This window comes from Phyllobates terribilis, unplaced genomic scaffold (genome assembly GCF_046119375.1).
Source record: "Phyllobates terribilis strain yellow unplaced genomic scaffold, ASM4611937v1 Scaffold_5__5_contigs__length_657084704, whole genome shotgun sequence".
NCBI lineage: Eukaryota > Metazoa > Chordata > Amphibia > Anura > Dendrobatidae > Phyllobates > Phyllobates terribilis.
In genome coordinates this window covers 170,349,565-170,374,791 of record NW_027362765.1, presented here as the reverse complement: position 1 = coordinate 170,374,791, position 25,227 = coordinate 170,349,565, and the positions used below count along the sequence as shown (strand labels likewise).

The following is a 25,227-nucleotide window of genomic DNA, read 5'->3' as shown; positions in this document are numbered from 1 at the left end:
AACAAGGCAAACACACACCACCGAGCTAAAGCTATGACTGGCAATAATTAGACACTGACAGCCAGCTAAACAGCCAGGTAATAATCCAGAATGGGAGACACCTGGAAGAAACCCAGCACACCCTGCCCTGATTGGCTAGACTGTCACTTACAATACTAACAGCTAAGCACGCCCCTGCCTGAAATTGGACGGCTGAGCTGTCACTCAAAATACTGACAGCTCAGCATGACCCTGATTCTATAGGGCGGCTGAGTTGTCACTCACTGTGTCCAGGACACACTGACTGGTCGAATTGTGACACTATCCATGTGTTTAATGTAAAGCTAAGAAGAAGAAAACACCAGTGCTGATTTCATGTTCCATGTTGGTAACATCGGTAAGTAGACATTTGCCTTAACTGGAAATAACAATGACAGGTTAGATTTCTATACTTGTGTCTAATATAATATCTCTAACCAAACCCACCATGTTCAGGATTGACCCTATGGTAATCAGTTAGATCTTTGGATGGCGTGCAGGCATGCCTGCTGCACAGAAAATATACTTTGACAACATCTCTATGTATGGAGTACCAATATATAGGTATATTTATACAGTACATTACATATATATATATACACACACAAATACATGTACAGTACATGCTGTGGTGGTTTTGCACTACATATGTATCTTGGATATAGGAGTTGAGTCCTTAATCTTTGTGCCAATGAGCTGGCACTATATGCGGCACGGGCAGTCTAACTGGATGCATCTCACTTTTGGTGTTTACTCTGGCATCTATGACACGCCTGGAACAGTAAGTCCACAGAGCAGGTTATATTAGGTTTTCCATTAAAAGTTGCCCAGGGGGGATAAAGGTGGAGTAACCGTGTGTGTATACGTGTCCCCGTGTGACTGTGTATTTCCTGTGCACTCTGTCAGTGTTGGTGACACTATTTAGGCTGTAGGCTGTGTTGGCACTGACGCTCACACCTCACTCACACATTAAAGTATCTGAGAACTGCACCTGCTGCTCCGGTTGGAACTAATTGACTAAAACATTTTAGTTGTAAGGTGGAGTGTACTGTAGCTAGATTCAGGATCTGCAGTGTTATTATGGGATGACATGCCGGTTACATACAAAAACGGATGTAAGCAAAAATGTATTTATTTTACTCACTTATATAGCGCCATTAATTCCACAGTGCTTCATAGACATCATTGCTGTCCCCATTGGGGCTCCCAATCTAGATTCCCTATCAGTATGTCTTTTGAGTGTTAGAAGAAACTGCACAACCCGCAGGAAACCCACACAAACACAGGAGAACATACAAACTCCTTGCAGATGTCCTTGGTGGGATTTGAACTCAGGACCCCAGTGCTACAGTGCCATCATGCTGCCCCATAATAAATATTAATGCACCTGACACCTACACGGACTAAGCCTGATATATTCTAAATGGAATAAGAGGATCAATTCCCATAGCAACCAAACAGATCATTTCATTCATGTTCTAAGCTGGCATACTGGGCACATTAACATTATTTCCTACCAGTGATAGGGCTCGTGCACCGACCGTTTAAATCGAACAAGTGCTATCCGTGATTTTGACGGATAGCACTTGTACCCATGTTATTCTATAGGATAGTGCACATATCCGATTTTTTTCATTGAACCGAGTGGGCCGAGGAAAAAAAATCGCAGCATGCACGATTTGCCTCTGAGAATCAGATGACACTTGCCCATTCAAGTCTATGGGTTTGTGAAAAAAAAAAATCGGACCACACTCAGATGACATCCGAGTACGGTCCGATTTTCACGGACTGACATAATGGAGAAGGTGTAAAAAAAAAATTTTTCCCTCCACCTCTGAGAAAATCAGATCCCACACTGATCAAACTCTAACCAGAGTCTGATCAGAGCCTGATTAGCATAATCGGACCATTTTTCTCGGATGGCGAGAAAACGGTTGTTTGACCCTAGCCTAAAAGAGCTTTTGGCACACCAAATAGACATTTCAAGCCTGGAGGCGTTTGTTAGCCACTTTGGTGCCCTACAATAGTGTCGCGGGGCATAGTTTGGTGACAGAGGGAGCCTACTCCTTCTGTTCAACAATCTAGAAGCTGCAGTTACTATTGACTGTGGTATCTAAGGGTATAAATGCTAGATTCGGAGGTAATGACTCACGACCATTGTAGCAGGATGTCAACTGTGTCAATAGTATCTGTGCCATCTCATGGATGTAACTGTATGCCCATTTGCAGTAAAGCATAGCTAAAATGATATTTGCGTCCATTTGGGGAAAAGGTTAATCCAATATCAATGCAATCTGACAGATGACTTCACAAAAAATACTAAAAAGTAGTACAGCTCACCCATCTACAGGTGGAAATCCAAGTAATCACCTCCCAGATATTTTCATTGTTGTGGTGCCCGGAATCCCTCAAGATCTAGTGAGTCAAAAGTGGGAAAAACTCAATTAAAACATTCAGTCTTGACAGGTGGCAGATTATCAAGTATTCTGGATTATTGGATAGCCATAAAAAAAAGAGTTCTTCCTTTATGAGTGCTTCCTTGCCTTCTGTCACCCCCTCGCCAATGATTAATGACTAGAATGCATCAGTACTACGATCATAAATATAGCAGACTCATAACTAGAAGATAGTCTTTCTTATAGTTTATTTTTCTTGTGCCACCTGGCATATTAATCAGACCAGTCCGAGGGTCTGACCACTGAGACTCCACCTATTGCCAGAGTAAGTGGCTCTTTACATCGGTTCCATAGACTTTCAGCGGATCAAGGTAAACCCTCATCTGCCATTCCATTTAAACTGCTCCTAGCCACAGTCTTACGGCTGGTGAGAACCGACGCTCCCAATTTTGGCGATTGCTGGTGGTTCTAGTTGTCAGATCCCCACTGATATAACATTTATCACCTACCCAAGTATGTTTCTCCATTGTTAAGAAAATGCATGTTATTGTATATGGTGGTTTTGGTGGTGTTTTCACATTGCAACTCGTGATTTCAAGAGGGATTCTGTAATCACAAGATCTATGAATCACATGATTTGTAATGTTGAAAATGAAACAAAAACACGAGTCCCAAAAAACACAGATATTAAATCAGAAACAAATGTATTAAAAAACAATGCTAAAAAGAGGTGTGTTTGAAAGTATTCTAAGGCTACGTTCCCACAATGAGCTTTTGGTGAGTTTTTGATGTTGCAGATTTTTGCACTTATTAAGTAAATTAGGTTACTTCTTCATTGCGGTTTTCTGTGCGTTTTTTTAACATGTGTTTTTGATGCTGCGTCTCTTTTTGGTGTGTCATGCTTTAAAGGGAACCGGTCACCAGAAATAATGCTATTAACCTGAAGATATGTGGTTAATCTGCAGATTAACAGCGTTATTATGCTGCCCGGTGCCTGCCAGCAGCCGAATGCAGCTGGGAGAAAATTAACTTTATTCTCCTCGGCAGCATTCAACTTCAGTCATGGGGGCAGGGGCGCCGCTGGTTCAGTCACTGCTGTGATAATATAGAACTCTGGCTGTAACTGTGGGTATGACATGCTGTGGATTTGAAACATGCACCACAGGACAGTTCATGATAAGTAAAAATAAAAAGCACAGCAGGCAAGAGATTTCTATAAATCGCATCCACTTGCTGGGACTGTAAGACGCTGCGTTTTTGACATAGCAAAAATACACCGCGTCAACAACTCACAAAAAACTCATTGTGGGCACAGCCTAGAAATCTAAGTGTGCACAAAGCCACTTTCCACTCCAAAAGCTCAGCAAAAAGACTCAGTGTGCACATACCCACAGTGTAGTTTCACACACAGCTATTTTTTTCTAAAGGAGGAAAAAAAAACGCTTTAAAGGGGTTGTCCACTACATTCTCAATCTGATTGTTTGCCTCCCGTTAAAGTAATAACACCTATACTCACCTCCGGTGCCCTTCCAGCGGTGTCAGCACTCGCTCTCACAGGGCTCACATGAGGTTGTGGCTTCACTGTCCTCGCCTTCGGACATATTGAATAGCAACAGGAAGTCAGGGCTCCGGCTGCTCTCTGACTTCCTGTTCATGTCCAATTTGTCCAAAGATGGGGAAAGGGAAGCCAGCGCTGATTGGGCGCAGAGCCCTGGGAGAGCGGGTGCCAACAATGCTGGAACGGCGCCGGCACAAGAGGTGAGAATAGGTGTTTTTATTTTAGCGGGGGCCAACACTCAGTTTGAGAAGGGGTTGTCTGAGAAAAGGACAACCCCTATAAGCTGGAGTTGTCCAAATCACTCAATAAAAAAACACCAGTGCTGAAGATTAATCAGATCTGTTGGAAGTTTTGCCACGTTTTGGGGAGCCATACGAAACAAAGAAGTTGTTACACTTAAAGGGAACGTGTTGTCAGAAAATGACATATTGTTTAAATCAGATTTTTGTGTTACATGTATTTAAAAAAAAATATTTGAACAGGTGTTTTTTTTCATATCATGAAACAAAAAAACAGTAATTTAGCATTTTTCACACTGGCTCCTTATTATCTGTACACAGCTGATAACACAGGATCCACCATTCTCAATCGGTGATGTCGCGGCTGACCATGCTCCCTCTCCCTTCACAATCACCTTTGCATAGGCTTCAGTACAAAGATAGGGTTGGAGTCAGCTCATTGTGGCTGATGTATATCTTGTTTTTTTGAAACAGATGAGTCTAAAAAAGTAACAGTGGCCAGAATTGCAATGGCAAGATTTCTTATTTTTATTTTTAATAAAGAGTAGATATGGTAAAAAAACAGTCAAAAATGTAAAAATAAATAAATGTAACACAAAAAATTGATTTAGACAATTGATCCTTTTATGGTGACATATTCCCTTTAAAATACATATCCACATTAGGTGGCAATTGTAAGCCTTAACACATCACATTGCATCATGAGCTGCATCGCTATGAGGCTTTCTTCACACATCAGTATTTATATGCTAAAACCAGGAGTGTCTCCAAAACACAGGTGTAAATCTTTCAATTATAGTTTTTCTCTGTAAGTTCCACTCCTGGTTTTGGTATACAAACACTGATGCAAAATACTGACCAAATATTAACGTGTGAATAAGCTCTTATAGTCTGGAAAAAGTCACGTAGAGCCATCAGAAGACCAGAAAGCTGGCAATGGTCACAATTATTGGATCTCTGTTGCTCAAGCTCACCACAGACATAAAGGCATATCCGAAAAGAAAAGTCACCAATGTCTGTGATGAGCCAATTGAAAGCAGACATCTATTGTGATAAACCTAGACTCAAAAAAAAATTGTCCTTATAGCCCTACATGGTGTGGCTTCCTTAATGGGGTTGTCCAGTGTGGGAAAGTACTCACAGTGAATTAAAAAAAAAATAGCTCATAAATCCCCCTCTAATTCTGTTCCGGCACCACCTGGGTCCCCTGACGGTCTCTACTTACTGGTCCTATCTCATCACACAAGGTATGTTATGCCAATCAACAACCACATTGGGACCCCCATCAGATTGACTGAGGCAAGTCCCCCTACTGGCATTTAGTAGTATTTACTTTGTTTGAGGTGTAAGAAGGTGGAAATGTTACCCACGTTTCCCCTTGAAGATGTGTATTGCTGTAATGCATTATGGTGTTTTTGTGTTTAACGATTTGCATTGTCATGTGATGAGGTTGTGTTATGCCCAGCAGCAGGGAGTTAATAGGGAGAGATAGAGTTAATAGTTGGGACTTTCCCAGAGTGGGAGGGCATAAAGTGAACCATAAACTTGAGGGAAAAGGGGGGGGAACAGGAGAGAGTTCACCAGATCCACCTTGGAAAGAAGTTGTGTAGGCCTCTTTCACACGTCCGTGTTTCTAGTTTCGTGTGGTGTCCATTTCCACATGTACTGGAGACACTGACACACGTAGACCCATTCAAATGAATGGGTCTGCGCACATGTCAGTGTGTTTTCACAGACCATGTCCGTGGGCAAAACACGCTGACATTTCAGATTTTTACCCGCAGCACAGGCCGCAAGGTGTCCCACACATGTGCACACTGATGACATACAGATGACATCCGTGTGTCTTGTACTGGCACCTTGGAATCAGTGGTACAGATCGAGCTGTTCCCAAGCACCGGGCGCTGCAGGCAAGTCTCATCATTGTCCCATGCTGGCGTTATGATCAGCGTGAGCAAGGGACAATGTTGAGAGTAGTATTCTGCCCCCGCTATGTCCAAAACTTGTAAAAATAATAATAAAATAAAAAAATGGTTATACTCACCTGTCCTAAGTGTCCCACGCTATGATCCATCTGACTGCACACCCTGAGCAGAGGAGAATGACCAGCGATGAGCTCACTGAGTGACAAGTCACCACTTGGTAAGCTCAGCACAGTTCAGGGGCCCGCTCAATGGAGCAAGTCATTTTCCTCTGCTCCTCAATATGTGCAGTCATATGGATTACTGTGTGGGACACATAGGACAGGTGAGAATAAGGATTTTTTAATTTTATTCTTATTTTTACAGGTTTTGGACACAGCGGTCGCAGAATACTACTCTGAACATTGTCCCTTGCTGGCGCTGATCGCATGATGAGGGCAGCGTTCAGCATCTGGCACTTGGGAACAGCGCTAACTGTACCGATGATTCCCATGCACCGGTACGTGTGATACTGATGCAGCACAAGTATCATACACACGGACACGAATATCTCCGGTACTGTTTTTTTCAGTACCGAAAATATCCGGCCATGTGAAAGAAATTAAGTCTTCGCACGGAGCCGACCAGGACCAGGTGCAGTTAGCAAAGAGCAGGAAAACAAAAAAATCTCCAGCAAAGAATCAAGTAAATAAAGCTTCAGTATTTATTTGAACATCTTAAAACAGTAGCGGGTCCGCTGAAGAATTTTTTTGTTCTCCTGGGATAAAGTGAAGGGACAGGAGAAAGGTTCCTGTCAGGGGTCAGATAGGGATGAGCCTGCAGCAGTAGCAGACCTCAGGTCAGATTGAGAAGCAGACCGCGTGCAATAGTAAGATCCTACAGAGAAGGAAGTCACAGTCCGGAGTCGGTTCAGAGTAAAAGTAAGAAGTATCGGGGCCTGAGGCAGGAAGCCTAGTGGGATGGTACGGAGTTGTCTGTCAGTCAGGTAACAGAACAGAGAAGGAAGGATAAGCGGGGCGAAGAGGAAAAGCCCCGTGTTGTGGTCCAGAGGCGTCAATAGAGCCATATTGGCATAGAAAACTCTCCTAAATGGAGTAAGATGTGGAAGTATAGGACTCTTGCTTGCTGGACTGTAGCGCTGTTATTGGGGAACGAGCAGACTCACGGGGTAGTGTGCTGGGCTGTATTGAGACAACAGCTAAGAGAAGCGGAAAGCTAGAGGGTCTCCAGGAAAAGAGAGGAAGAAGTGTGTGTAATGTACCATGTCATAACTGAAACGTCCATGAAGATGGATGCTTACTATATGCTGTACATAGTTCCTCAGAAGTTATTTTTCAGCAAAAATATGTATATCTATGGACTATGGCCTCTCTCATTGAATTCTGCAACACCTGGTCCTGGCCAACTGAAAACAATGTGTTCTGCAAGGGCATTTCGCTCTCACAGCTAAAGTCCACACACCCAGCCAGGACTCTCATTTTCATGTATCATTATCAGCCTAAAACACGAGTACGTCGCTCATGGCTACCGCCCCGCGCCACGTTACAGAGGACCAACAATTAAGACACCAGGAGGGTACATAGGCAACATTGGCACAGGAGCAGCAGGGGATTAGTAAGGTATTGCTTCTTTATTTTTAAAAAAAAATCAGTCTCAGACCTTTACCATGTTGTCTTACTGGTGTAAGGAGACAGACAAATGAGAAGATGCACACAGTTAATGCCTAACGGAGTGGCTGCAAGCGAACACTGCCATCTGCTGGTCAAAGACAATAGAGAAAGTGAAAGCAGAAAGAATTACATTAGTAGGAACTCAAAAGTGAAGTGTATGTTCCCTAGAGGAAGAAATTGGAGGTGAGATTCAGGTGATAGCTGTGGTGTAGTTAGTAATTATAAAGGGCCCAGGAAGGCATATAAGGGGAGGAGTTGGCACCCGAGCCTGTAGAAGGACGGACGTGCGGTGCAGCAGAGTTGGCTTATAGCCGCCATTATGAGACCAGATCTGAGTGAAGGACCGAATAACCAGATCCGAGTGAAGGACCAAGTAACCAGATTCGAGAGAAGGACCGAGAAACAAAATGCCAGTGAAGGACCGAGTAACCAGATCTGAGTGAAAGACCGAGAACCAGATCTGAGTGAAGGACCGAGTAACCAGATCCGAGTGAAGGACCGGGTAACCAGATCCGAGTGAAGGACCGGGTAACCATATGCCAATGAAGGACCTAGTAACCAGATCCGAGTGAATGACCGACAACCAGATCTGAGTGAAGGACCGAGTAACCAGATCTAAGTGAAGGAGCGGGTAACCATATGCTAAAGAAGGACCGAGTAACCAGATCCGAGTGAAGGACCGAAAGAGACAAGGCCTGGGAGAGTGGAGTAGAACCAGGACAGAGAAAGAGACGACTAGGCCACAGTGGAGGGACGTTCGTGTGAGCCGTTGCTTTCTTTGTAGACGTATGTTACAAAGTAGAACGAAGGCAGCCAGTGTGACGAGTACGGCGCCATCTATACACAGCGGGAGGCCGCACGGTGCCATCTATACACAGCGAGAGGCCGCACGTAGCCATCTATACACAGCAAGAGGCCGCATGTAGCCATCTATACACAGCGGGAGGCCGCACATAGCCATTTATACACAGCGGGAGGCCGCACGTAGCCGTCTATACACAGCAGGGGGCCGCACGTAGTGATCTATACACAGCGGGAGGCCGCACGTATCCATCTATACACAGCAGGGGGCCGCACGTAGCCATCTATACACAGTGGGAGGCCACACGGAGCCATCTATACACAGCGGGAGGCCACATGTAACCATCTATACACAGCAGGGGGCCGCACGGCGCCATCTATACACAGCGGGAGGCCGCACGTAGCCACCTATACACAGCGGGAGGCCGCACGTAGCCACCTATAGACAGCGGGAGGCCGCACATAGCCATCTATACACAGCAGGAGGCCGCACGTAGCCATCTATACACAGAGGGAGGCCGCATGTAGCCATCTATACACAGCAGGGGGCCGCACGTAGCCATCTATACACAGCGGGAGGCCGCACGTAGCCATCTATACACAGCAGGAGGCCGCACATAGCCATCTATACACAGTGGGAGGCCGCACGTAGCCATCTATACACAGCAGGGGGCCGCATGTAGCCATCTATACACAGTGGGAGACCGCACGTAGCCATCTATACACAGCAGGGGGCCGCATGTAGCCAGATAGCCCCCCAGATACAGTGGGAGGAGGCCGCACAGCGCCCCCCAGATACAGCGGGAGGAGGCCGCACGGCACCCCCCCCAGATACAGCGTGAGGAGGCCGCACGCAGTCACGCACGCACACACAAATATATACAGACATATACATATACGCATAAACACATTTGAAACACAAAAATACATATAAACAGACATCACACAATGATATCTGCCTGCACACACACACTGTGACACGCACGCGCACACACACTCACCATCTCCTGGCTCGGCTCCAGACGTCATCCATCTCCTCTCCGGTGCAGCAGTGCAGTGCGCGCACTGTGTGACGTCACACTAGCAGATGCGGCCGCGCACAGGGCTGTGTCTCCTAGCTGTGACGCGGCCGGACCAGCACAAGCACACAGGGAAGTTAACAGGTGCAGTACTGGCCCGGCCGAAGAAGAAGCAGCGGCCCTGCGCCTCTGCTGTGGGAGTGGTCCGGGGGGACGCCCCGCCTCTGCCTGCCAGTGTCTGCCGCATTGGCACCGCCGCGCCGCACATATTATAATGAGGGAAATCTGACCAAGGGCCCCCCCGGAGCCCCGGGCAGTAGCCCAGATTGCCCTCATTATAATCTGCCTATGTTCGACTCCCATTAGAGCCTGTGTGACGTTTGTGTTGCCCAGAGAGTGATGACGGTGCTGGGCCCAGTAGTGACAGTGATGCCCTTTAGGTTGGGGTATTAGGACTAAGACATCACTGGCGATAAGTTACTCAGTGGTAATAATAGAACAATAGTGTGTAAATAGCATTGTGTCAATATCGTATTCATCTGAATTACTGTATTCTTCTTGTAACATAACTTGTTTAATTTCCACAGTCTGCGCTATCCCCTCATATTGTGCCAAAAGTACTCCATTAATTGTGTTAATCGCATAGTTGTTGGTTTAAGTACCGCCGTCTCCTCATTGCCGTGCTGTGGCATCCGCGTACCTCTTAACACTGGATGTAAATGCCCAGTGGAGCGCTATGTGGTTCTTCATATAATCTGTGGCTGAAATCTGGGAATAATCCTGGGATTTCTGCCCGGCGCTGTCACCTGATCAGTGTGTGGATTAGCCATGGCTTCTCGGTGGAGCGTTTATAAACATGTACAGAACACTCCGCACAGCGCTCATAGAGCAGACGTCTCCCAGTGCTGCGGGGTCTCCGTGGACTCAGGATTAGGCGGAATCCTATACAGATCTGGAGGCAGAACATGGGGTAATATTATTACACTGTGATATGTCTGCCAGGTGCCTCCACCAACCATCAGGCCCTGATTATACCCCCTGCCACCTAGAGATCCTGGCACTGACCCCATACACACCCACTGGACACAAGGGGAGATCGGAAGCCTGATCCGCTCTACCCACATCATAAACTCCGGTAATAACCATTATTCCAGCCTGGAACAACCATATATACAGGCGCACTACCAGCAGCTACCAGCAGGAGGAGCCATTTATACGCTATGCACCATTATGCCACGCCCCCACAATGCCACCACTAAGCACCACCCACTGGAAGGCGGAGCCACCGCCACTACCAAAAGATGACAACGTGAAAGAGAGGCAGGAGGAGCCAGATATAGGTCAACCAGTAAGCCACACCTCCCAGGGGGCGTGTCTACGGAAAGGTCATGTGACATTCCTGGAGTTTCCACCTCCCCTTGCTTCCGGGTTGTTGTTGTACGGCCGGTGGAAGATTCAAAGTATTGGAGCGGTATAACGTACGTACGGGAGAAACCACTGAGCGGTCACTGAGGGGGGTTCTCTGCTAGTTATGTATCTGAGGCGGGAAAAGGACGAAACGCGCGAGGTGCCGCTGTGAGTGGGGAGTCCTCAGTGTTGTGAAGCGAATGGTTTGCACCTGGCGATAGAGGTTTGTAGTCGCCTGATATCCCCGCGCTGAGCCATAGTGATACGAGCCGCGGTGTCGGGTCATACAGTGCACACTCCATACAGGCTGTGTGTACGGACGGGGTGGGGAGCAGAGCTCTGCTTGCGGTCAGTGAGTGCGGACTGCTGCGTGTCCTGGTCATGTGATGGTCACACCAGTGTTGTGCTCAGCACAGCTGTCGGCGCCGTGAACCCCAGTGTGATCACATGAGCAGGACAGGACCCCACTCACTGCCAGCAAGGGAACTGCAAGGGGCATCAGTGAGGGTGAGAGGAGGACGGCATTGTGCAGGCAGATACCCCGAGATTCCTGGCAGGTCTGGGGCCGTGCCGTGCGGCCACGACTGCGGGGTCTGGGGCCTTGCCGGATATTACTGTGAGTGTAAGGCTATGTGCCCACGATGCAGAAATGAAGCAGAAAATTTCTGCATCTCCCTGGCAGAAAAAACGCATGCAGATTGTGCATGCGTTTTTCCTGCAGCATACATGCGGATCCACATGCGGATTCACGTGCGTTTCCGCATGCAGATTGACAAGCGCTTTCCAGGCGATAGCATCACTTGGAAACTGCTTGACAACTAGGTCACACTGTATAAATCCATGCAAACAGCATGGATTTATACAGTGTGACTGTAAAAATTAAAACAAATAAAGCTATACTCACCCCCGATGCCCGGCGTGGCTGCAGCGCTGCTTCCTGGCTGGTTCCCGGCTGCCGGCATATCGAGAGACAGAGCGGTGAAGGGCCTGCGGTCACATGACTGTGACGTCACCGCAGGTCCTCAAGCGATGCCGGCATTCAGAGAGAAGACGCCGGACAGGTGAATATAACTTTATTTATTATTTTATTCTTTTTTTTTTACAGGTACAATGGTACCCAGGTCTGGATGAGAGTCTCCTCTCCTCCAGAACTGGGTACCATCCGCACATAGAGACGCATAGAAGCAGCTTGTACAAATGTACAGTCGCGGTTTCTATGCGTCTCAATGCAAGTCAATGGTGGGAGTTCCGCTGCGCTTCCGCAAAATTAAATGACATGCTGCGGATTTTTGTACGCAGCATAAACGCTGCGGAAAAATCCGCAGCATGTGCATAGAACATGTGGAATCCCCTTGGGGACCATGGGGTGCGGATTACCTAGCGTTTCACAAGCGTTTCCGCTGCGGAAATTCCGCAGCATAAACGCTTGAAAAACGCTACGTGGGCACACAGCCTGAGACTATGTGCCCACGATCAGGCTGTATCAGCGCTTTGGACTTAGCGTATTTTCACTTTGTCCGTTCCTGCAGGTAAATCCTCCATGTGTTTATTGAACACGTGTAGAGTTACCGCACCCTATACATTCTATTGGGGAAATTGTTGCGGAGACTAGCATCTCGGCAACAGAAATTGACATGCTGCATCTCGTAAAGCTGCGCCGCCGGTGAGTTCACGCGGGGTCAAATAGAAGCACAGTGTGCTTAGGATTTCTATAAATCCCATCCACTGTGCTGCTACTGTATAACGCAGCGTTTTGGACGCAAAGCAGGTGAGCTGCATCCAAGCCGCTGCTATTACGGATCGCGGGCACATAGCCTAACGTGGGCTTCAGTCCGCTTCTATTAGGACCACTGTTTTCTCTCCATCTGTGAAGCACTGGCCGGCCGATTGTTCTTATCAGACCGGCATCAATTTCTCTCGGATGTGGAGAGAAAAACATTTTTTCCTCCATTCTGTTAGTCTGGGAAAGTCAGACCGTACTGTGATGTCATCCAAGTGTTGTCTGACTGACTCCCCCCCCGACCCATAGACTTGCATGGCCGATTTTGATTGAACGTGTCTGTTTTTTTTTCCCCCTGAACCACAGCCCTATAGAATATCGTAGGTACGAGTGCGATTCGTCAAAAACTGCAGATAACATTCGTCCTAGAAAATCGGTGGTGTACAAGATCCCTCAGCTAAGGCTGTAGATGTGGAGGAGGGGAGTAGATGTCTCGCACTTCGCATACTTCTATCCAGTAATAGTCGAACGCCATGACAGAGACCTGACTACACCGTACTTACTACACGACGTCTTGAGAAGTGCCAGGTGTAATGGGTGATGTGCGTGACAATATGGCCTTAATAAGGGGGCGCAACTACCAAAAGACCCTAGTTAATTACTGTGCAGGTTTCTTTCCTCTTGCTCTGAGCTGAGCAAACATGTGGATGGGAATGGCTGCCATCTGTATGGAGACCTTTCTGGTCTATTCTCGCATACATTGGCGCCGCGGACTAGCGGGTCCTGCCGCCGCAGATATTGACTGCAAGGCACTGTTCACACTTCCATTCTGACCTTCCGTCTAGATGAACAGTCAAACGGGATTTGTCCAAAACCAATCCATTGCATAGTTGGTGCAGGAAAGAGGCGAGGGGCCACACTAATTTATTTTGGGGCCCATCTGAGGTTTTTTGTTTGTTTTTTTCATTCTAAAAACTGCATAAGGGCGCTTTCATGTGACAGTTTTCACACGTACTGGAGACACTTACACATGTCAGTGTGTTTCCACAGACCGTGTGTCCATGGGCAGAACACGCTGCACGGTCTGCAAAATGTCTCATGCTGAACATACACGGATGACATCTGTGTGTCACGGACCGGCGTCTGGTTATCAGTGTACAGTTAGCGCTGCTTCCAAGCGCCGGGTGCTGAACGCTGCCCTCATCATTGTTGCTTGCTTACGCAGTGATCAGCACCAGCAAGAGACTACGTTGGGAGTAGTAGTGTCTGCTCCCGCAGTGTCCCTGTCTCAAAATAAGAATAAAATAAAAAAATCCTTATACTCACCTGTTCGGAGATGTCCCCCCCCCCCCCCCCCCCCCACCCCCCCCTGTAATCCTCTGACTGCTGACCTGAGGAGCCGGGGAGAATGTGCCCCTCCAGTGAGCGGGGCCCGGAGCTGCGCTGAGCTCAGGAGCGGTGTCCTGTCACTCCGTGAGCTCCGCTCAGTGCAGGGCCCCACTCATTCTCCCCGGCTCCTTGGCTGAAAGAACTGCAACATGTCAGTTCTTTCATCGTTTTTTTTTTTTCACACGTAGAAAGAATGAGAGGGTGCAAACATGCAGCAGGTTTCATTGCGTTTTTCATTTTTGCCGTGTTTTTTTTTTTTTTTTAAATAATACTAACTTTATTAAATATGTACTGTAGACAAATCACACAAGTAATCTTCAGCAAAACCTGCGTTTTGAACGCTGCATTTTTACTGCGAAGAGATTTTTTGGTGACGCTTTTTTGCCGGTGGAATCCACCTGAAAAGATTTTGTGTGCACATACCGTTATACACTACTCAAAAAAAATAAAGGGAACACTTAAACAACAGAATATAACTCCAAGTAAGGCTATGTGCCCACGTTGCATTTATGAAGCAGAAAATTTCTGCTTCATTTCTGCAAGTCCTCTCCCGGAAAAACGCATGCGGAATTCCGCACGCGTTTATCGCGCATTTTTCGCGCGTTTATCACGCGTTTTCCACATGCGGAATTGCCTTGCGTTTTTTATGCATTGGACAAAGGCAATTCTGCATGCGGAAACGCAAAATTAAAAGACATGCTGCGGATTTTTGAACGCAGCATAAACGCTGCGGAAAAATCCGCAGCATGGGCATTGCCATTGCGGAATGCCATTGGGGACCATGGGGTGCGGATATACATGCGTTTTTCAAGCGTTTACGCTGCGGAAATTCCGCAGCATATACGCTTGAAAAATGCTACGTGGGCACACAGCCTAAATCAAACTTCTGTGAAATCAAACTGTCCACTTAGGAAGCAACACTGATTGACAATCAATTTCACATGCTGCTGTGCAAATGGAATAGACAATAGATCCACTCAATAAAGGAGTGGTTCTGCAGGTGGGGACCACAGACCACATCTCGGTACCAATGCTTTCTGGCTGATGTTTTGGTCACTTTTGAATGTTGGTTGTGCTTTCACACTCGTGGTAGCATGAGACGGATACTACAACCCACAGAAGTTGCTCAGGTAGTGCAGCTCATCCAGGATGGCACATCAATGCGAGCTGTGGCAAGAAGGTTTGCTGTGTCTGTCAGCGTAGTGTCCAGAGGCTGGAGGTGCTACCAGGAGACAGGCCAGTACACCAGGAGATGTGGAGGGGGCCGTAGGAGGGCAACAACCCAGCAGCAAGACCGCTACCTCCACCTTTGTGCAAACAGGAACAGGAGGAGCACTGCCAGAGCCCTGCAAATGACCTCCAGCAGGCCACAAATGTGCATGTGTCTGCACAAACTGTTAGAAACCGACTCCATGAGGGTGGTATGAGGGCCCGAAGTCCACAGATGGGGGTTCTGCTCACAGCCCAACACTATGCGGGACGCTTGGCATTTGCCACAGAACACCAGGATTAGCAAAGTTGCCACTTGAGCCCTGTGCTCTTCACAGATGAAAGCGGGTTCACACTGAGCACATGGAATAGACGTGAGAAGAGTCCGGAGATGCTTTGGAGAGCGATCTGCTGCCTGCAACATCCTTCAGCATGACCGGTTTGGCAGTGGGTCAGTAATGGTGTGGGGTGGCATTTCTTTTGAGGGCCGCACAGCCCTCCATGTGCTCGCCGGAGGTAGCCTGTCTGCCATTAGGTAGCGGGATGAGATCCTCAGACCCTTGTGAGACCATATGCTGGTGCGGTTGGCCCTGGGTTCCTCATAATGCAGGACAATGCCAGACCTCATGTGGCTGGAGTGTGTCAGCAGTTCCTGCAAGATGAAGGCATTGAAGCTATGGACTGGCCCGCCCGTTCCCCAGACCTGAATCCGATTGAGCACATCTGGGACATCATGTCTCGCTCCATCCACCAACGTCACATTGGACCACAGACTGTCCAGGAGTTGGCGGATGCTTTAGTCCAGGTCTGGGAGGAGATCCCACAGGAGACCATCCGCAACCTCATCAGGAGCATGCCCAGGCGTTGTAGGGAGGTCATACAAGCACGTGGAGGCCACACACAATACTGAGCCTCATTTTGACTTGTTTTAAGGACATTACATCAAAGTTGGATCAGCCTGTAGTGTGTTTTTCCACTTTAATTTTGGGGGTGACTCCAAATCCAGGCCTCTATTGGTTAATAAATTTGCTTTCCATTGATGATGTTTGTGTGATTTTGTTGTCAGCACATTCAACTTTGTACAGAACAAAGTATTCAATGAGAATATTTCATTCATTCAGATCTAGGATGTGTTATTTGAGTGTTCCCTTTATTTTTTTTGAGCAGTGTATATTTTTTCTGTAGGTTGTTAGCTATGCAACATAAGAAGAGGCTGTCTTCTGTATGGGGGTCCTGATCTCTATGACAAAGGGAAAATAGGGATCAGGCATGTTGGACCAGTCCTGCTTTCCTGCGGTAGATAAAAGACTGTCAGAGATGTCCTGCAGCAGCTAATTTCCCCTCCCCCATACAGAACACATTCACATGAGACCATTGGCAGGTCTGGATAAAATTAGTGAGATCTGTTTAGAATCTGCTGTGTGGTTGGTATACACATACAATAAGCAACCATACACCATCTGTGCGACGCCTCCCTGCTTCCCCCACACACACACCATCTGTGCGACTCCTCCCTGCTTCCCCCACACACACCATCTGTGCGACTCCTCCCTGCTTCCCCCACACACACCATCTGTGCGACTCCTCCCTGCTTCCCCCACACACACACACACACACACACACACACACCATCTGTGCGACTCCTCCCTGCTTCCCCCACACACACCATCTGTGCGACTCCTCCCTGCTTCCACACACACACACACACACACACACACACACACACACACACACACACACACACACACACCCCATCTGTGCGACTCCTCCTTGCTTCCCCCACACACACCATCTGTGCGACTCCTCCCTGCTTCCCAAACACCATCTGTGCGACTCCTCCCTGCTTCCCAAACACCATCTGTGCGACTCCTCCCTGCTTCCCCCACACACACCATCTGTGCGACTCCTCCCTGCTTCCCCCACACAAACCATCTGTGCGACTGCTCCCTGCTTCCCCCACACACACCATCTGTGCGACTCCTCCCTGCTTCCCCCACACACACACACCATCTGTGCGACTCCTCCCTGCTTCCCCCACACACACACACCATCTGTGCGACTCCTCCCTGCTTCCCCCACACACACACACCATCTGTGCGACTCCTCCCTGCTTCCCCCACACACACACACCATCTGTGCGACTCCTCCCTGCTTCCCCCACACACACACACACCATCTGTGCGACTCCTCCCTGCTTCCCACACACACACACACACACCATCTGTGCGACTCCTCCCTGCTTCCCCCACACACACACCATCTGTGCGACTCCTCCCTGCTTCCCCCACACACACACACCATCTGTGCGACTCCTCCCTGCTTCCCCCACACACACACACCATCTGTGCGACTCCTCCCTGCTTCCCCCACACACACACACACCATCTGTGCGACTCCTCCCTGCTTCCCCCACACACACACACCATCTGTGCGACTCCTCCCTGCTTCCCCCACACACACACACCATCTGTGCGACTCCTCCCTGCTTCCCCCACACACACACACCATCTGTGCGACTCCTCCCTGCTTCCCCCACACACACACACCATCTGTGCGACTCCTCCCTGCTTCCCCCACACACACACACCATCTGTGCGACTCCTCCCTGCTTCCCCCACACACACACACCATCTGTGCGACTCCTCCCTGCTTCCCCCACACACACACACCATCTGTGCGACTCCTCCCTGCTTCCCCCACACACACACACCATCTGTGCGACTCCTCCCTGCTTCCCCCACACACACACACACCATCTGTGCGACTCCTCCCTGCTTCCCCCACACACACACACACCATCTGTGCGACTCCTCCCTGCTTCCCCCACACACACACACACCATCTGTGCGACTCCTCCCTGCTTCCCCCACACACACCATCTGTGCGACTCCTCCCTGCTTCCCCCACACACACACACACACACCATCTGTGCGACTCCTCCTTGCTTCCCCCACACACACCATCTGTGCGACTCCTCCCCAAACACCATCTGTGCGACTCCTCCCTGCTTCCCCCACACAAACCATCTGTGCGACTGCTCCCTGCTTCCCCCACACACACCATCTGTGCGACTCCTCCCTGCTTCCCCCACACACACACACACACACCATCTGTGCGACTCCTCCCTGCTTCCCCCACACACACACACACCATCTGTGCGACTCCTCCCTGCTTCCCCCACACACACACACACCATCTGTGCGACTCCTCCCTGCTTCCCCCACACACACACACACCATCTGTGCGACTCCTCCCTGCTTCCCCCACACACACACACACCATCTGTGCGACTCCTCCCTGCTTCCCCCACACACACACACCATCTGTGCGACTCCTCCCTGCTTCCCCCACACACACACACCATCTGTGCGACTCCTCCCTGCTTCCCCCACACACACACACCATCTGTGCGACTCCTCCCTGCTTCCCCCACACACACACACCATCTGTGCGACTCCTCCCTGCTTCCCCCACACACACACACCATCTGTGCGACTCCTCCCTGCTTCCCCCACACACACACACACCATCTGTGCGACTCCTCCCTGCTTCCCCCACACACACACACCATCTGTGCGACTCCTCCCTGCTTCCCCCACACACACACACCATCTGTGCGACTCCTCCCTGCTTCCCCCACACACACACCATCTGTGCGACTCCTCCCTGCTTCCCCCACACAAACCATCTGTGCGACTGCTCCCTGCTTCCCCCACACACCATCTGTGCGACTGCTCCCTGCTTCCCCCACACACACACACCATCTGTGCGACTCCTCCCTGCTTCCCCCACACACACCATCTGTGCGACTCCTCCCTGCTTCCCCCACACACACACACACCATCTGTGCGACTCCTCCCTGCTTCCCCCACACACACACACACCATCTGTGCGACTCCTCCCTGCTTCCCCCACACACACACACACACACACACACCATCTGTGCGACTCCTCCCTGCTTCCCCCACACACACCATCTGTGCGACTCCTCCCTGCTTCCCCCACACAATCCATCTGTGCGACTCCTCCCTGCTTCCCCCCACACACACACACACACACACACACACACACACACACACACACACACACCATCTGTGCGACTCCTCCCTGCTTCCCCCACACACACACACCATCTGTGCGACTCCTCCCTGCTTCCCCCACACACACACACCATCTGTGCGACTGCTCCCTGCTTCCCCCACACACACCATCTGTGCGACTGCTCCCTGCTTCCCCCACACACACCATCTGTGCGACTCCTCCCTGCTTCCCCCACACACACACACACCATCTGTGCGACTCCTCCCTGCTTCCCCCACACACACACACACCATCTGTGCGACTCCTCCCTGCTTCCCCTACACACACACACCATCTGTGCGACTCCTCCCTGCTTCCCCCACACACACACACACCATCTGTGCGACTCCTCCCTGCTTCCCCCACACACACACACCATCTGTGCGACTCCTCCCTGCTTCCCCCACACACACCATCTGTGCGACTCCTCCCTGCTTCCCCCACACACACCATCTGTGCGACTCCTCCCTGCTTCCCCCACACACACACACCATCTGTGCGACTCCTCCCTGCTTCCCCCACACACACACACACACCATCTGTGCGACTCCTCCCTGCTTCCCCCACACACACCATCTGTGCGACTCCTCCCTGCTTCCCCCACACACACCATCTGTGCGACTCCTCCCTGCTTCCCCCACACACACACACACCATCTGTGCGACTCCTCCCTGCTTCCCCCCCCCACACACACACCATCTGTGCGACTCCTCCCTGCTTCCCCCACACACACCATCTGTGCGACTCCTCCCTGCTTCCCCCACACACACACACACACACCATCTGTGCGACTCCTCCCTGCTTCCCCCACACAAACCATCTGTGCGACTGCTCCCTGCTTCCCCCACACACACCATCTGTGCGACTCCTCCCTGCTTCCCCCACACACACCATCTGTGCGACTCCTCCCTGCTTCCCCCACACACACCATCTGTGCGACTCCTCCCTGCTTCCCCCACACACACCATCTGTGCGACTCCTCCCTGCTTCCCCCCCACACACACACACACACACCATCTGTGCGACTCCTCCCTGCTTCCCCCACACACACCATCTGTGCGACTCCTCCCTGCTTCCCCCACACACACACACCATCTGTGCGACTGCTCCCTGCTTCCCCCACACACACCATCTGTGCGACTCCTCCCTGCTTCCCCCACACACACACACCATCTGTGCGACTCCTCCCTGCTTCCCCCACACACACACACACCATCTGTGCGACTCCTCCCTGCTTCCCCCACACACACACACCATCTGTGCGACTCCTCCCTGCTTCCCCCACACACACACACCATCTGTGCGACTCCTCCCTGCTTCCCCCACACACACACACCATCTGTGCGACTCCTCCCTGCTTCCCCCCCACACACACACCATCTGTGCGACTCCTCCCTGCTTCCCCCACACACACACACACACCATCTGTGCGACTCCTCCCTGCTTCCCCCACACACACACACACCATCTGTGCGACTCCTCCCTGCTTCCCCCACACACACACACACCATCTGTGCGACTCCTCCCTGCTTCCCCCACACACACACACACCATCTGTGCGACTCCTCCCTGCTTCCCCCCCCCACACACACACACACACAATCTGTGCGACACCTCCTGCTGCCCACACCACTACACAACCAATCCTGTAGCGAAACTCCTCCCTGCTTCCCACACACACACACACACAGATACTGTGCGACTCCTCCCTGCTTCCCACACACACACACACAATCTGTGCGACTCCTCCCTGCTTCCCCCACACACACACACCATCTGTGCGACTCCTCCCTGCTTCCCCCACACACACACACCAATCTGTGCGACTCCTCCCTGCTTCCCCACACACACACCATCTGTGCGACTCCTCCCTGCTTCCCCCCACACAAACCATCTGTGCGACTGCTCCCTGCTTCCCCCACACACACCATCTGTGCGACTCCTCCCTGCTTCCCCACACACACACACACACCATCTGTGCGACTCCTCCCTGCTTCCCCCACACACACCATCTGTGCGACTCCTCCCTGCTTCCCCCACACACACACACCATCTGTGCGACTCCTCCCTGCTTCCCCCACACACACACACACCATCTGTGCGACTCCTCCCTGCTTCCCCCACACACACACACACCATCTGTGCGACTCCTCCCTGCTTCCCCCACACAAACCATCTGTGCGACTGCTCCCTGCTTCCCCCACACACACACCATCTGTGCGACTCCTCCCTGCTTCCCCCACACAAACCATCTGTGCGACTCCTCCCTGCTTCCCCCACACACACCATCTGTGCGACTCCTCCCTGCTTCCCCCACACACACACACACACACACCATCTGTGCGACTCCTCCCTGCTTCCCCCACACACACCATCTGTGCGACTCCTCCCTGCTTCCCCCACACACACACACCATCTGTGCGACTGCTCCCTGTTTCCCCCACACACACCATCTGTGCGACTCCTCCCTGCTTCCCCCACACACACACACCATCTGTGCGACTCCTCCCTGCTTCCCCCACACACACACACCATCTGTGCGACTCCTCCCTGCTTCCCCCACACACACACACCATCTGTGCGACTCCTCCCTGCTTCCCCCACACACACACACCATCTGTGCGACTCCTCCCTGCTTCCCCCACACACACACACCATCTGTGCGACTCCTCCCTGCTTCCCCCCCACACACACACCATCTGTGCGACTCCTCCCTGCTTCCCCCCCACACACACACCATCTGTGCGACTCCTCCCTGCTTCCCCCCCCCCCCACACACACACACCATCTGTGCGACTCCTCCCTGCTTCCCCCACACACACACACACCATCTGTGCGACTCCTCCCTGCTTCCCCCACACACACACACACACACACACACACACACACACACACACACCATCTGTGCGACTCCTCCCTGCTTCCCCCACACACACACACCATCTGTGCGACTCCTCCCTGCTTCCCCCACATACACACACCATCTGTGCGACTCCTCCCTGCTTCCCCCCCACACACACACCATCTGTGCGACTCCTCCCTGCTTCCCCCCCCCCCCACACACACACACCATCTGTGCGACTCCTCCCTGCTTCCCCCACACACACACACACCATCTGTGCGACTCCTCCCTGCTTCCCCCCACACACACACACACACACACACACACACACACACACACACACACACACACACACACACACACACACACACACACACACACACACACACACACACACACACCATCTGTGCGACTCCTCCCTGCTTCCCCCACACACACACACCATCTGTGCGACTCCTCCCTGCTTCCCCCACACACACACACCATCTGTGCGACTCCTCCCTGCTTCCCCCACATACACACACCATCTGTGCGACTCCTCCCTGCTTCCCCCACACAAACACACACCATCTGTGCGACTCCTCCCTGCTCTCTCTCTCCCCCCCAATACACATTCTCATTGGGACTTGAGGAGCACATCCCTACTTATCTACTTTGGGAACAAAGGATCGGGCATGATGAAATCCAACATGCTTGATCTTCTTCACACACACACACACACACACACACACACACACACACACACACACACACACACACACACACACACCGTACACATTAATCTAATATGTATGAACATGTCTGAACATCTACCATAAAGACATGCAGGCGCCCCCCTGGTGCCACAGTGCTTTCCATTAGGAAATGTAGTTCATGCAGTTTTTCCTGTGGAATTTGGAGTGGTTTCTGCTTCAAAATTTATATGACAGTTTGAGTCAGATCCTCTGTGAATAAGTGTTCTCATGTGATGTCAATAGGACACCACTCTTGGGGAGTGTTCACACTGAGTTTATTTGCCGAATTTTTGTAGTCAAAACTCTCCAACTAATCAACCAAAACTAGTGGTTGTGAACTCCTCTTAGTTTTTGGATATTTTCTGCTCTAAAAAACGCAAAAAAAAAAAAAAAACTAGTGTGAACACGCCTTCAGTGCACTTGCCAACTCTTAGGGCATTTCTGATTGGGGAAAAAAAAAACACTACAAACATGGTAACTGAATCAATAGATGCAGGGAAAAAATCCCATACTACAAACACATGCAGTTTCTAGTTAATTTTTAAAATTCCACATCTAAACTTATAATGTCTCCACCTGCTGGAATGGCGCTTGCTCCGATATATACGTTTTGACACTACACCTTCCTCGGGGACTTTGTGTTGAAACCTACGTTGGCGCCAGCACCATTAGGATTAGTCATCATGGGTGACGTTTTGGTTTCTTTCTGCATTACCACCCTTTCCACTTTTGCCCACTTTTCGATATTTGTGCCCTAGCTGTCCATTTGTGGTTATGGTTTGGTGGGCACACGTCGTATGTCATTGTTCCGATTTGGATCTAATACTTCATGTATGATTTATACCACGTTGCAGTGTCCTAATTTTTATTCACTTAATAAAGATTTCTATTATTTATTGGGCTATGTATTGTTTCTCGGTAGGTGCCCTTTCTTCATCAATTGCAGAGCCACCTTATAATTAACATAGGTGCAGCCATTACTTTTATTTGTTAATTTTTTTCCTTTTCTTGCTCCTTTGCTGCTGTAACTTTTGCTTCCCCAAATTAAGAGTGTAAGGGCTTGTTCACACGCTTCATTTTTGCCACGTTAAACACACAGTGTGTTACAGTACCAGCAAAGTGAATGGCACTTCTGAAATCTCACGCACACACTACTTATTTTTTCAAATTCGCAGAACCTTTCAGTGTTTTTGCAGCGTTTTTCACCCATTCAAATGGATGGGGGGAAAAATGCCCCAAAAACACATTAAAAACAGACCTTTTTTTGTTGCAGAAAAGTCTGCTGCAAGTACTCAACGTGTGCACATAGCTTAATGGGGATCTGTAGGGCAGTAAGTTCTGGTCATTAGGTGCCATTTGAGCTGGAGTTTGTAGCTGTAAACTGCTGCCGTGGTCCAGCAATCTGAGTAGGGACCTGAGATGTGTCTGCTTGTTGACTGTTTCCATTAACACTAGCAGTATTTCTGGAAGATGGCAGCTATTCTTTAATCCCTTTGAAATTATCTTCTTTATTCTGCCCCTGACAGATGGACCGGTGAACACCACTTCTGATACTGGAGGTCCCTTTCATTGCCAAGATGAGTAAATTCCCAGAAGATTTCCGATCTGACTTGGAGAGGAGTCTACCAGCAATCGCCTCCATCAACTCTTCCTTGAGCCAGAGTCTATCACCGCAGTTCTACCTTCCCCCGGAGCAGCGCAGGGCGATCTCAGATGTGCGCCGGACGTTCTGCCTTTTTGTCACATTTGATCTGCTCTTCATATCTCTTTTGTGGATCATTGAGCTGAATGTGAGTACAATATACTTAGATGGCGCACTCAGGCGTCCATAGTTTTGTTTTGTTTTTTTTTACATGAGACTGCAGGAAAACTTTCTACGTTATCTTAAAGGAGTTTTCCACTGCTTTATTACTTTAAATGGGCTCAGGGTGGGGCTCACACACACAAAAAAATAAGCATCCTTGTCCTCTAGGCTTCCCCTCCAGGGAGAGCTTAGCTTTGGATGACTCAATCACATTCTGATAGGGCCTTAAAGAAACAGTCTCCAACTCTTTCTGCCAGCTCGAACAGATAATCAGTGGCTGCTGGTAGGCAGCAGTGGTCACTGACAGCCGTCCTGAAGAGTAAGGAAAAAGGTCAGCAGGGGTCACTGTCAGCAGTATGGAGGAGCAGCGAGGGGCTCATGGGCAAGTAGGGATTTTTTTTCTATGCACCATAAGCATT

The 25,227-nt window shown here is 50.0% G+C and overlaps 1 protein-coding gene across 2 annotated transcripts in view; it reads left to right on the top strand.

The window, feature by feature from the left end:
• Window positions 1–10,970: 10,970 nt before the first annotated feature.
• The window catches only part of STARD3 (StAR related lipid transfer domain containing 3), a 33,431-nt gene continuing 19,174 nt past the window's right edge, over window positions 10,971–25,227 (top strand). Inside the window, exons 1-2 of one of the 2 annotated variants that reach the window (XM_073683409.1) lie at window positions 10,971–11,101; window positions 24,531–24,794. In XM_073683409.1, coding sequence (XP_073539510.1) covers window positions 24,582–24,794 — 213 coding nt within the window. In that variant the 5' untranslated portion in view covers window positions 10,971–11,101; window positions 24,531–24,581. Of the gene's footprint in view, window positions 11,102–11,132; window positions 11,254–24,530; window positions 24,795–25,227 lie in introns of those variants that run through there. The other variant, XM_073683410.1, reaches the window with a different exon arrangement.